Source organism: Neolamprologus brichardi, chromosome 23 (genome assembly GCF_056152115.1).
Source record: "Neolamprologus brichardi isolate AB-2024 chromosome 23, ASM5615211v1, whole genome shotgun sequence".
In the NCBI taxonomy this organism is placed as follows: domain Eukaryota; kingdom Metazoa; phylum Chordata; class Actinopteri; order Cichliformes; family Cichlidae; genus Neolamprologus; species Neolamprologus brichardi.
This window is the reverse complement of record NC_142125.1, coordinates 9,991,064-10,004,517: the sequence shown is the minus strand read 5'-3', so window position 1 is coordinate 10,004,517 and position 13,454 is coordinate 9,991,064. Positions and strand designations below refer to the sequence as shown.

Sequence of the window (13,454 nt, the reverse complement as noted above, 5' to 3'; positions counted from 1 at the left end):
ATAATAGGTTTATTGGCTAAGTCACGCCCAAGTAAATACCGAACTAGATCATTACTGATGAGGAGGAGGGGGGGACGACATAACCCCCATATGTCTGAAAATAACACATGCATAAGAAGGAGTGCTATGAATATACACAGAAGAAGGAAAAGAAAAAGAGAGAAGATAAAAAAAAGACAGTCTTTAATGGTAAAGGCACGTTTGAATTTAGAAAACAAGATTACATCATAACATGGGAACACGTTTGTTAAAAGATCCTTATTTATGTCTCTAAAATGTAAAATCTAGACTTAAAATGTGGACTTAAAGTGAGATGTCTAGAACGCTACTCCTTCTTTGGTTAAAAAAAAAGAAAAAAAAAAGGTGTAGTTCACAAAAACTCATTGATAGAAAAGTCCATTCATGGAAAGATACTCGATCAGCATGCTTTTTCAAAAATGTTACAATGCTTTTGGGGTAAAAGCATTCCGGTGAGAATCCGAACGAATCATAAAAACTGGCACCTCCATCTTCTTCTAATGAAATCACCAGCCAATGAGTTCCAGGTTTATTCCTTGGATCTGTATTTGTGATCAGATATGCAGGCCGTTTAAACGAACGGTAACTCATCTGACGACTCATCTGACGACCAAACGCCATAGAATCTGTCACTGACTAGCAGCCTCATGATACTCTCCAAATGATGATTGTTCATGACTCAAGAAAAAACAGAAACCTATCAGCAATAAACAACCAAAACTTGTCTTTTTGAACTGATCTCGAGAATTGAATCGTAACAAGCATAAACGATCAGCGTTGTTGTGTGAGGCAGTGGGACTCTGAAGCGCATTTCAAGTCTCAAGTTGCCATTTATTATCAGTGATAACGCTTGGCTGTCATCTGAAGCAATCATATTGAACACGAACAGAGTATATCCTTCTTGAAATTCCTGTCTGTCAATGCACAAGATAGATCTTTCAAGTTTCTCCCGGTAGCTGTGTACAGGCTGTAAAACTCTCTGACAGACTGATTCTCACCAAAATTGGGTTAAAAACTTTGGCTGGTATCTGTTTACTCTCATGACACAAAGCCAAAAACTCTAAATTGTTCTGCTGGAAATTGAAAGGGCATAAACCATATCGCCCTGTAAAGGCTTCGTGGTTTACCATGCCTATGACAAGATATCTGGGCAGTGAACCCAGAAACAGGTTCTCATGATGTAATATCTGAGAATTCTCGGGTATTGAAAAATGTTTTTACATTAATCCGTGAGATCAGATATAATGCATTGGCATGCATGAGAGCAGATACGTGACCTACGCGCACAGCAGGAGACACGGTCACTTTTCTTACAAACATGGAGGCACCTAGAATATTCAGACGGTAATTGGCATTTTGAGGCGCCATAAGGCTAAACGTGTCGCTGGCTCTCCTGAGCTTAACCCTCAAATCCATATTACTGAGCAATAATCTTTCACAGAAAAAGATGTCAGAGTGCAAGGGGCCCATAACATGAAACTCTCGTGAACACTCGCTATAAACGGCTCTCCTGACTAAGCCTCTGTTAGGGCCGTTATTACATGAGAGTCATGGGTGCCAGCAGTATCTTTGTAAAAAAGACCTGCGCTAAATTGAGTTTTCAGACTTTCTTCGAGACGTAATTTAAATATGTCTCGATTATGGCCCTATGTGGGTGAGTTGAGCTGGCTTGAGAAATCAACCTGTCACCCAGAGTCACATCACATTGTGAGAAAATGGTATTTAAAGGGTAATTTATAATTCCAACATTAGCGTCTGCAGCAATATCACTGCCATCGGCGTTTGTTATTTTCAGCCTTACACTCAACAATGTGTCATTTAAATCCAGGTAATGCAACCCGTTTCCAGGCAGGTAGAATTCCAGAGGTCCCCTATCAGTGCGCAGGCGCGCACCACACCGCCAAAACTACCAGGATGAGATGGGTTATTATAAGCTTCTTTCAATAAAAGTTGCTCAGCCATGTGTGATCTTTGAAGTTATGTTTAACTATGGTTTTATTTCAGGATCAACCTGCTTACTTATTTCATGTAATGAGTTTCCAAAATTTTTTTGATGTAATGAAACCAAGAGATTTGAACAGGGTAAAGCAAATAATGAGATTGATTCTTGCAATGCTTTTCCAAGAAAGTTTTATTTCATGTAATGAGTTTCCAAAACAATACATTTGATGTAATGAAAACAATACATTTAAATGGGGTAAAACAAATGATAACATTGATTTTGTAAAACTTTTCTAACATAATGTTTTATTTGATGCAAACAAAGCAATTATTTATCTCTCCAAAAGTTGATTCTGTTCATCTGGACGTAGCGTTTTCTGGGAGAAACGTTTTGTCACTCATCCAAGTGACTTCTTCAGTCTCAGCTGACTGCAGGTTTCCCCAACCTTATAAACAGTACATTTGCATAATGACTGAAACCAGCCCACTGAAGGAACAATGGGCTGTGAGGTCAGTTCCTTAATCATAATTATGCAAATTCTCATGACCATTGATCAACAACCACTGACCAAAACCCACTGATCAAAGACCACTGATCTGGGCTGGATAGGAAATATAAATAAATGCAACTTGAATCTTTACTGAAGCTCAGTGTTTGGCACAGAGTTCATGTTCACTGCTGTAATAACTAATAATGATTAATATAATATTGGCCATATTATATTTACATTACCAAAGTGAGATGACTTTAGTCTCATGAACAACATTAACTATTTGTTATTTACTAGCTAATCTTAAATGACTGTTCAGTACAGAAATGAAGCCCAACAATCATGTTTTACAGTCCTGTGGTCTCAGCCTCAGATACTTATCAAATCACACAAAGCTCATGTAGAAACAAATGTACAAAATATGTTCTCCTTCATTTCTGTCAAACAAAGCTGTATGAAACGTTTCCAGCTGTTAGTATCATGATTGCTAGGCAACCTGGGCGCGACGGAGGCTAGACCGTCCCATCTCACAAGCCTACAAGCACTTCCGGCCGCAGCAATCTTTGAGTACGCGGCCCTTGAGGACCATTAAGGCTGCGTACTTTAAGGCTGCAGACCCTGAATTGGGAAACAGTCCCTGAATTGGGATACAGCCTTAAAGTACGCAGCCTCAACGATCCTTTTTTTCTTTTTGCAGCATTTTTCTTTTTGCAGCATTTTTCTTTTTGCAAGTGTTTTTCTTTTTGCAGCAATTTTCTTTTTGCAAGTGTTTTTCTTTTTGCAGCATTTTTCTTTTTGCAGCATTTTTCTTTTTGCAAGTGTTTTTCTTTTTGCAGCATTTTTCTTTTTGCAAGTGTTTTCTGAAGTTGCAGTCCGTTTGGCCTCTCAGGGCCACCGTAGGATTTCCCTGTTAACTTTTCTAAGGTTTGGGGGAGAGAGGGGAGTCCCTACGGGGGTTAGGAGTGGTGTGAGTTCGGACGAAGACGGAGGGTTTTTCAGGAGTTTTTGCTGTTATCTTATCTAAGGTTTTGGGGATAGAGGGGAGACGCGGGTTTTTTTGGGGGGATCTTGTTTGTGACTCGGACTTCAATTCTAAATTTCCTAGTTCGCAAAATGCAAACGCAAATAAATTGAAATAAAGTTTTGCAAGGGGGCATGCAGCCTGTATGTCTCGCCTACAAGTTTAACTAAGCACATTAGTAAGGTTTAACAGATTTTTCACACACACACACACACAAAGACACACAGGCGCGCTCACAGGCGCGCACAGACACACAGGCGCGCAAGCGGACAGGCCCGCGAACAGATGGCATTTTGGCCCATAAAAAAAAGTGAACTTTTTAAGCCATAAAAGTGGACTTTTTTTTGGCTTAAAAATGAGAAAATGCTATTGATGATAAAAATAGTATATTTTTTAATAATCAAATAATTTTTCAGTTAGTCAAAATTATTGAGTTATGATATATGATTGTTTTATTAATATAATAATTGTATTAATATCATAATTATGGCTACCATATGTTTTATTAATTCCTTTATTACTTCCCAGGTCATAAATCATTTTATTGGGGTCATAAATCACTCGGTTTGACATAATGGGATTCATTTTAATTAAAGGTCAGAAAATAGAGAATGAGAATTCCAAATCAGTTTGTAAAAGGTGTCACCGGCGCATTTACTGCCTCAGAAAACTTGCTCATTTCCACATTGACTGGAAAATTTTAACTTTGTTTTATAGTTCTTTTATTGAGTCTGTTTTATCCTTACCTCAGCTTTATCACACACCGCAAACAGAGCTCTTGTTCAGTTCAGTGTTTTGCTCCAGTCTGTTTTCATCCCTGTGAGTCCCTCAGAGCAGTGAAACGATTAAAAGGCCTTTATTGGCTCTGACTGATTAGACTCAGAGTTTAGATCTTTTTGGGGTTCCTGGGATTTTACTGACCATCTTGAATTGAATTGAATTGAAAGCCTTTATTGTCATTATACATAGTATAACGAGATTAGAAACAGCTCTATAAAAGTGCACACCTGCTTGTAGCACATTATAAAAACTATACAATAATTTAACTATATTTAACTATATTTAGTGCAATTGGACGGAAGTCATTGAGACTGGTTATGGGTGACTTTTTGGAGATGGGGATGATTATGGTAGATTTCAGGCAGGGTGGAATGACGGCTTGTTCCAGAGACAGGTTGAAGATGTCAGTGAAGACCTGTGCTAGCTGCTCGGCACATGCTTTGAGGACCATCCCAGGTACTCCATCGGGCCCTGCGGACTTCCTGGGGTTCGCTGCACAGAGTACACGCCTCACATCTTGTCTCTCAAGAGTGAGTGGGGGATTGCTAGAGGCTGGTGTGGGTTGTGGTGGTCTCTGACTTTTAGTTCGGGTTCTGCTCGAGGCCTCTTCCTGCTGACGGGGAGTTTTGGTCTGGTTTTTACTCACTGAACTCCACTCTGTGGTTTTTTTTTTGTTTTTTTTTTGCCTGTCCCATTTGGTTCTTTAGCCGTCAGAATTGTTGTCTGAAGATCAACAAGGATACCCAATGGATTTATTTTGCCAAATGGATCATCATGGCATTGCCGTATTGGTCCATTTGATCGACCTTTGTTTTTATTATTTATTTTATTTTATTTTATGTTGTTACAGACCACTCTGTGGTTTTAAAGTGAGCATCTGCAGAGGAAACCATCACTGCCACAGCAGCAGGTCAGACTTCCTGTTTTCGTGATGAGCATTAATGATGAAAACCAAGACTCGTCATCACTCAGACGGGCTATAATCTTGTTTCTCAGAGTTCAAACCCATCACGCTGCAGTGAGTTTGTTTTTTAAAAGCTCCTGTAAGAAAGTTTCACCTGAAGAGCTGCTCTCAGGTAAGAACAATTGCTTTACCTGCCGATCTGCTCGTGGCTGAACACGATTCAGAGGGTCTGTGACGGCTTAGTTTGATTTTTAAAGATTTATTCGTTCTGTTTCTGCTGCTGCCAAGAGAGCACTCAGCATTAACACAGATTTTAATGCTGTTAGGGCTGAGCAGACACAGAGCCTCGACCTCAGCAACAACATTCCTGCACTCATAGTATCATTTCATCATATCACTCTAAACAAAGGCAAATCCTTCTTCTCTCAAAATGCGAAAGAACCCAGACAACTTTAATCACACTCTGGATCTTGTTTTAACATATGGCATAGAAATGGAACATTTATCAGTGTTTCGTGAAACCCTCTTTTGTCTGATCATTTCCTAATAACTAACTAAATTTACAATAATTGATTACACAGCAGTGGGGAGTAGATTGCATCACAGAAGATGTGTTTCTGAAAGTGCTGTAACTACGTTTAAGAATATAATCCACCCACTGTTATCATCTTCAATGCCCTGTACTAACACAGAGCAGAGCAGCTACCTGAATGCTAGTCCAACAGAGGTTGATTATCTTCTTAATAATTTTACCTCCTCACTACGTATGACTGGATACTGTAGCTCCTGTAAAAAATAGCACCTCAAATCAGATGTACTGGTATAATTCTCAAACATGTTTATATTTTCAGATAATTAGTTATTAAAAGCGAGACATTTTAAGAAATGAATGATAAAAACAAAGCAGCTGTGCAGCTAACACGCAGTACATCTATTGTAACTGACTGTAAAAGGTTAGCACAACGAAAATAAACTACACCTAAACTTGTTTTATATTTGACCCAGATAGACTGCAGGTCATAACTTCTTACCTGAAGATCAGTTCACCTGACACTCGGCGGCCGTCTCGGGTCTCTCCTCCTCCTGCCTCCCCTTTCCCTCATCAACCTGCTGGCCTCTGTGGAAGCTCCGCCATAGCCACCACCGAACAACTGAGTTATTTTTACACATCGGCCATGATCTGGCCAATCCATGACCGTTCATTGTTTATACCGTTACAAAAGAAAAACAAAAAACAAAAAAACAAAATCACCATCGGCCCACTGGGCAAATGCCCGGTATGCCCGATGGCCAGTCCAGCTATGGCTCTGCACACCTATTTACCTTACAATATAAATCCCCTTGAGGCAACTATTGTTGTGATTTGGCACTATATACATAAAATGAAATGGAATTGAACTGATTTGGTCAGGGTTTTTGTTGCCTCTTTGCTTGTCTTGCAGGAGGTCTCTTGGCCTGTCAGTCAAAGCTGAGGGCACACACGTAACTCATGGGTGACATGCTGGAGGCAGTTCAGGTTTGGGACTCACCCCATACCCCAATGGAGGATGGTAAGGAGGATGTACTGATGCGGAAGCTTTCAAAGCTACCAATTGTGGAGCTCTGGAGGATCCAGTGGGGTCTCAGTCAGTCAGACCTGCTGCAGGACTTCCCCCCCATCCCTCCACGCTGGTTGCGGTCTGCTGACGCCTGCAGCACCGCCAAAACCATGATGAGGTGTTACCAGGAGGACAGAGCACCAGCGGTGTTGGCCGCAGTCCAGTCTCTAATCGGCGGAAATCATCAAGTTCGCCCTGTACGCTTCACCATGATCCCCCTGAGACCTGAATCAGATCTAAAACCTGTCCAGGGCTTTGTGAAGACTCAGCGGCGGAAGCTTATCAGCAGGATCCAGGGACCCGGCCCCATCCTGGAAGCCCTGCAATGCTGCAGGATCCTCAACGCCTCAGAAAGGGAGGCCATCGCCATCTACGGAGCTTGCAAGGACAGGAACCGGGCTCTAGTAGACCTGGTCCTCAGGAAAGGGGAGGAAGCTCAGAAAGTGTTCTACCACTCCCTTGGTCAATCAGAACCCTTTTTACTGCAGGAGCTGAAAGAGGATCACATCAGGGGCAAGGTTTGTTTTTGTCACCTGACAGTTTCAGCAAGGCTCAGAGGGAATGTCAGGTCTGAAGACCACCAGTTCACCTTGATCCATGATGTCACCAGCTGTCCTATTTTTGTTTCCCAGAATGCCTCAGACTCAGTTGTCATCATGGAGATGTTGGAGTTTCTGGTCTCAGATGAGCTTGAGTGTTTCCAGTGGTTGGTCAACAAATACATGACTGCAGAAAGTCACTCTCCCATTGGTAGAGAGCAGTTGGAACACGCAGACAGACGGACGACGTGGAGACTTCTAGAAAAACTCTTTGGATCCAGTCGGGCAGAACGTGTCGCCATGGAGATCCTGATGAAGATCGTGCCAACGCTGTGTATGTATGCAAAGTCTGTGCTAAGCTACACTTGACTCGATATTTATCAGGAAGGATGTAATCATGTGATGCGATGATGTCATCTTTCTGCAGGTCTCTGTTTTCAAGCAGAAGCAGTGACATCACAGACCTACTCTGACATCAGGTTGGAGACAAATACACCACAGGTAAGTTGTGTCACTGTGATGTCACTGATGTGCTAATCAATGCTTAATCAATCTTTTTTTACCTGTTGGTCTGTGCAGGTTGAGATTACACCTGAGGTCAGCGAGGATGGGAGCATATTCAGGTAAATGGCCTGTATTTGGCCTGTATTTATGATGAGGTGTTACAAGTAGTTTACTAGTCCCTAAGGACCCCAAAGCTCTTTACACATCCAGTCATTCACCCATTCACACACACATTCACACACTGGTGATGGCAAGCTACATTGTAGCCACAGCCACCCTGGGGCGCACTGACAGAGGCGAGGCTGCCGGACACTGGCGCCACCGGGCACTCTGACCACCACCAGTAGGCAACGGGTGAAGTGTCTTGCCCAAGGACACAACGACCGAGACTGTCCAAGCCGGGGCTCGAACTGGCAACCTTCCGATTACAAGGCGAACTCCCAACTCTTGAGCCACGATCGCCCTAACACAGGGTTGTTGGCTGATTGGTTTAATGGAGGGTTAGGGCAGATCTGGTGCCATGCTGCTGTTGATCCCGCTCTTGATGTTGTGACCTCGAGTTATGTTTGTGATGTTTGATGTGTTTTTATTTGTAAGTTCTTGTGAGTCAGACCCAACACATACTGACATTATCACCAAATCACACAAGTTCATCAATACCACCTTACCCTACAGTGGAAGTATTCACAGTGCGTCACTTGTTCCACACTGTCATGTTGTCTTGTCATGTTACAGCCTTATTCTAAAATGGATTAAATTCATTTTTTCACCTCATAATATTTCTCAGCAGCAGAAACGGGGAAACTAGTGATGGTCAAGGGAAAGATTAATGCAGCAATGTACAGAGACATCTTTGATGATAACCTGCTCCAGAGGGCTCTGGACCTTGGACTGGGGTGACGGTTCCAACAGGACAGTGACTCTAAGCACACAGCCAAGATAACAAAGGAGTGGCTTGGGACCACTCTGAAGTGACCCAGCAAGAGCCAAGACTTGAACCTGACTGAACATCTCTGGAAAGATCTGAAAATAGCCGAGTACCAACGGTCCCTATCAAACCTGTTGGAGCTTTTCACTTTGTCATTTTGAGGTATTCCCCAAGAGGTTGATTCTGTTCATCTGGATGTAGTGTTTTCAGTGGGAGAAATGTTTCATCACTTCTTTTTCTTCTTCTTCAAACTGAAAAAGTCACTTGGATGACTTTATTTTGTAAGGTAAAGGCCCTACAATAACACAGAGAAACCCCAACATCTATATGATCTCCTATGAGCAAGCACTTGGCGACAGTGGGAAGGAAAAACTCCCCTTTAACAGGAAGAAACCTCCTGCAGAACCAGGTTCAGGGAGGGGCCATCTGCTGCGACCGGTTGGGGGTGAGGGGAGGAATACAGTACAAAACACACATTGTGGAAGAGAGCCAGTCTTGTTGATGATCTCAATGAGTCTAGTCTCTGTCTAGTCTTCTAGTTTGCATCACATCCCTATAGGAGCATTCACTTGAGAGATTTTATACTATGGTTTGTTCTTTCTACCTCGTTGCCTCGTTCTTTTGAGTCGGCTACGACATGCAGGGGACGAGCGATTGCAAGAAGAGCAGGCTGGTTTTCGGAGTGGCTGGTCATGTGTCGACCAAATCTTCACCCTCGGCATGATTGTTGAACAAACATTGGAATACCAAAGGAAGATTTCTATCAATTTTATCGATTTCAAGAAGGCTTTTGACAGCGTTCACCGGCCGACTATGGGCTATCCTACATCACTATGGAGTCCCCCAGCAGTTTGCAGACGCCCTTCGTGGTCTCTACTCCAACTCCCTCTGCTGCGTCTGGATTGTTGACAGCTGCACAGGTCCCGCAACCCTAAAAAGGATATGAATGGATGAATGGATGGATCAATACTGGCATCCTTCCTACTGGGACTGGATAACGAACAAAGAGGTCTTATGAAGAGCAGTCACCCGTCCCTCAGCCTGATGTTGTTGCCGAAAGGCGCTTCCACTTTGCGGGCCATGTTCTACATCTACTCGCTCATCGCCCGGCCAAGATCCCCATTACATGGTTCCTGCGCACTGCCAAGGGAAAGCAAGGTCAGCCAAAGATCACATGGCATTGAACATTTATGGAGGATCTGCAAACCGTCAACCTCGCCTGGGACGAAGCCGAAGCTGTCGCTGCTGACCGACATCGATGGAGAGCGGGACGATGCCTCCCAACAGTCTCCTTCCGGTTCTTATCTATATATGATCCCCCAGTTCTACAAGCTCTTTGTTCTCACCCTCCCTCTCCTTTTCAATTCTTTCACTTCTTCACTTCTATGTAGTACTAATCTTCCAGGCCCAGGAGCCGCTGCAGGTTCCCTTCGAGGCCTTCCCCAAACTCAAGCTCAATTCATGCTTAAGCCATTCACCTCTATCTACTAAAATGCTGTCAAACCTAAAATGAGGTCGTGGGCTTTAAAGCCTCCCACCAAATAATGACTGTTTCAGACAATAAACAAATATTTTTTTGTCCATTTTCAACTTTATTAGAAGGCTCAGTGAAGAAACGACAGGAAAGCGTGGGCAGAGAGAGAAGGGGGAAGACATGCAGCAAAGGGCTGTATAATACAATTTAAGGCTGTGAACATTGTCTAGATGCTCTGAATATCCCCTCACAGTTAAGAGCTAACAAATAAACAGTAATGTTTCCATGTTGCCAGGTTGCGCTGCCAGCAGCACGGTGTGTTCAGGTGCAGTCTGACAGGCCTGGTGTTGGAGGGATTTGGTGACGTGGTGTATGAGATGGTTCCCTGGGATGTGGACTTCCTGTCCTCTAAAGGGCTGCAGGTGGCAGGAGCTCTGTTCAGGTTCCACCTGCTGACTGGGAGCTTCCAGCGACTCCACCTGCCGCATTGCCAGCTGCTCTCAGGTCTCAGGTTTCTTTGACACGTTTACTGCCAGTTACATTTCACAGTCCCACCATGAGGTCAAACTTCACATTCACATCCACGTTTACTGGCCTTGCAGCAGATAATTAATGAGCGTACTCATGACTGCAAACAGAACCTGCAGAAGAAATCATCCTCGCCTGATGTTTTGGAGGAAAGAAAAATACTTTCTGATCTTGTTTAATCCTCTGAGTTCGAGACTTTGGAGAGAAGTTTAGATTTACATTTTGTGTTTGGCTCATTCCAGGGTTACCATGTCAGACACGTCTGAATTGCCATCTTTTTCTATCTTGCAGATGGTGGTCAGCACTTCCTATCTGTAGCTCATGTCACTGGGGACTGTGTGGACTTTATCACTCCAGGTCAGGTGACCGATAGTCACGTGACAGTTGATATCTCGGGCTTCTCGTGCTTTGGTCTGGTGACCCCAGCGCCCAGTGACCAGATTGCTGGCCTGGTGTTGATCTTCTCTCAACCCACTAATTCCACACTGTTTGTCCTGCTGCTGCCCAGGAATGTCTGCCTCACTCAGGTAAGCAGGCCCTGCCTGAAGGGTCCTTACAATATCCATGAAAATTGCAGTGAAAGGTTTAAATTTCAAATGATTTATATTTGAAACGATATCCTCTGACACCTGTAACAAATACCTGAATCCGTCTTTGTGGCTCTGACTCTTCACCTGATGTGCAGGTGAGAAAGGAGTGGAAGCGTCGGATTGGTGCTGAGTACATCGAAGCTATTCCTGACTGCGAACTGATCCCAAATCACACATACAAACTGATTGGAGAGCCCGTCACAGTCATCCAGCCAGAGGTATGTCACTTGGACGCTGCACCTGCTCTCACCTGCTCTCACCTGATGCTTTGCTTTCTCTTTGTTTACCATTGCCATGGTGAATCCTCGAATTGGAACTCCATCAGCTGTTCAGAAACAGGAAGCTGAGTTTGTTGACGCTGCTTCCTGATTAGACCCTGATCTTAATTTTTACACACACACTCTCATGAAGCTCATTTGTTGTTTTTATCATTTCAGACATCAAAGTTTGTGAACTTCAGAGACTACAACAACTTCCTGCCATCATTCCAGGTGCAGCTGAAGGCTGGAGCCACACAAGTGAGGCTGCAGCTCAGGAGTCATGCGGCTGGATCCCGTCTGATCGGCTGGCTGTTTGGCAACAAAGAGTGTGAGGTCTGGGCCCGAGACATCCAGCTGAAAGGTAATTCACACTACATGTGACCTTCTTTTACCTGCGTTTGTTGTTGATTCATAGTCAAACTGAAAACACATCATGGTTAAAGTGATATACACTTTGTCACGGAGGCTCGTGAACCTGCAGCTTCTCTTTGTTTGTTTCAGCCAGACATCTCCATTGAACGTTTGCCTGTCTTGACCAGTGTTTTTTTCCTGGCTCCCAGTTTGTGCTCATGCGTCTGAATCCTGTCCTTTAATTGGCTGGTGTCCAGCAGTTTCAGACTGCTGCCCCCAGACATGCTCTTTGTCCTTTAGAGGCTTTAATCAAACCAAACTTACTGACTCTTTCATCAGCTAATCAGAAATCCAGCTGTTCCACCTGAGAAATGTTTATCAGGTAACAGTGATAACATAAAATTTATTAATGAGTCCTTTAATTAATAACTGTAGTTTCAAACATTTCTGATGACTTAATCTGAATAATCTGTTTAATCCAGAGTGACCTCAGATCTTTTTGTTCACACAGACAGATCTATAAACATCAGAATCAGAATCCTTTATTAATCCCAGAGGAAATGAAATAATGCAATATATTACAAAATTACAGAATATAAAAAAATAGCTTTAATATATACAAATAGCTCAATTATAAATATCCAGAATCTTACAAAGGTTAAAAATATATGATTGACATTTTACCGTAAAATGTAAAACTTTATTTATATGTTATGTGTTATTTTACTGTAGAGGATGTGCAAAATGGTGTAACTACTGCAGTGTGTACTGTGCATTAGTTGGATGTGATATCCACAGGGTGGAATGATTTCCTGTGTCATTCAGTGGTGCATTATGGGTAATCGCAGTCTCTCGCTAAGCGTGCTCCTGTGACTGGGCAGTACGTCATAGAGTGGGTGGGAGGTATTGTCCAGCATTGTCTTTATCTTGGCCTCTTCGACACCATCTTAAGGGAGGACAGCTCCATCACCACAACATTACCGGTCTTGCAGATCAGTTAATGTGTGTGGATCTGGTCTGATCTGTGTTCCGGTCTCTCCCATCTCAGTGAAGGTGCTGGACTTGCAGGACGAAGATGCGACCCTGCAGCTGCTGCAGATGCTCAACCGTCTCGGTTCAGAGGATCTGAAAACCTTCCAGCGCTTCCTGAGTCTCCGGACTGATCCGATCTCCGTCAGCCGACTGGAGGCCGCAGACAGAACCAGAACTGTTGACCTCATGGTCCAGAAGTACCACGCCGAGGGGGCCAAGGAGGTAACTGAGGAGATACTGAGGAAGATGAGCTACAACCAGCTGGCAGCTGCTCTCAACAAGAGCTGATCAATCAGAAAACAGCTGTAACATTTTTTTTAAAAATATGATTAAATGTTTATAATTCTCTGTGTGAACAAGGTTCAGTGGTTTATTTTTACAAACACCTGTTTCAATATTTGAGATGAAATTATCTAAAAGATTTTTTTTTTTAAATAAAAAGAGAGAAACTCTTAAAGTGACAACAACCACATTTCTGTTTGAATTTCCAAAAAT

The 13,454-nt window shown here is 43.0% G+C and overlaps 1 protein-coding gene across 1 annotated transcript; it reads left to right on the top strand.

Moving 5' to 3' along the window:
• The first annotated feature begins 7,409 nt into the window (after positions 1–7,409).
• LOC118454128 (uncharacterized) lies at positions 7,410–13,247 on the top strand. Its single transcript, XM_087836711.1, has 8 exons — positions 7,410–7,626; positions 7,720–7,793; positions 7,872–7,915; positions 10,494–10,702; positions 11,018–11,253; positions 11,412–11,534; positions 11,754–11,937; positions 12,976–13,247. Exons 1-8 carry the CDS (start codon positions 7,410–7,412, stop codon positions 13,245–13,247), a joined length of 1,359 nt encoding a protein of 452 aa, XP_087692837.1.
• The last annotated feature ends 207 nt before the right edge of the window (positions 13,248–13,454 follow it).

What these genes read in the sequence shown, in the direction of transcription:
- LOC118454128 (XM_087836711.1), top strand. Translation starts at nt 7,410, where the DNA reads ATGGAGATGTTGGAGTTTCTGGTCTCAGATGAGCTTGAGTGTTTCCAG. An exon ending in GAGGATGGGAGCATATTCAG is followed by an intron (nt 7,916 to 10,493) that starts GTAAATGGCCTG and finishes CCATGTTGCCAG; the next exon opens with GTTGCGCTGCCAGCAGCACG. An exon ending in GCATTGCCAGCTGCTCTCAG is followed by an intron (nt 10,703 to 11,017) that starts GTCTCAGGTTTC and finishes TCTATCTTGCAG; the next exon opens with ATGGTGGTCAGCACTTCCTA.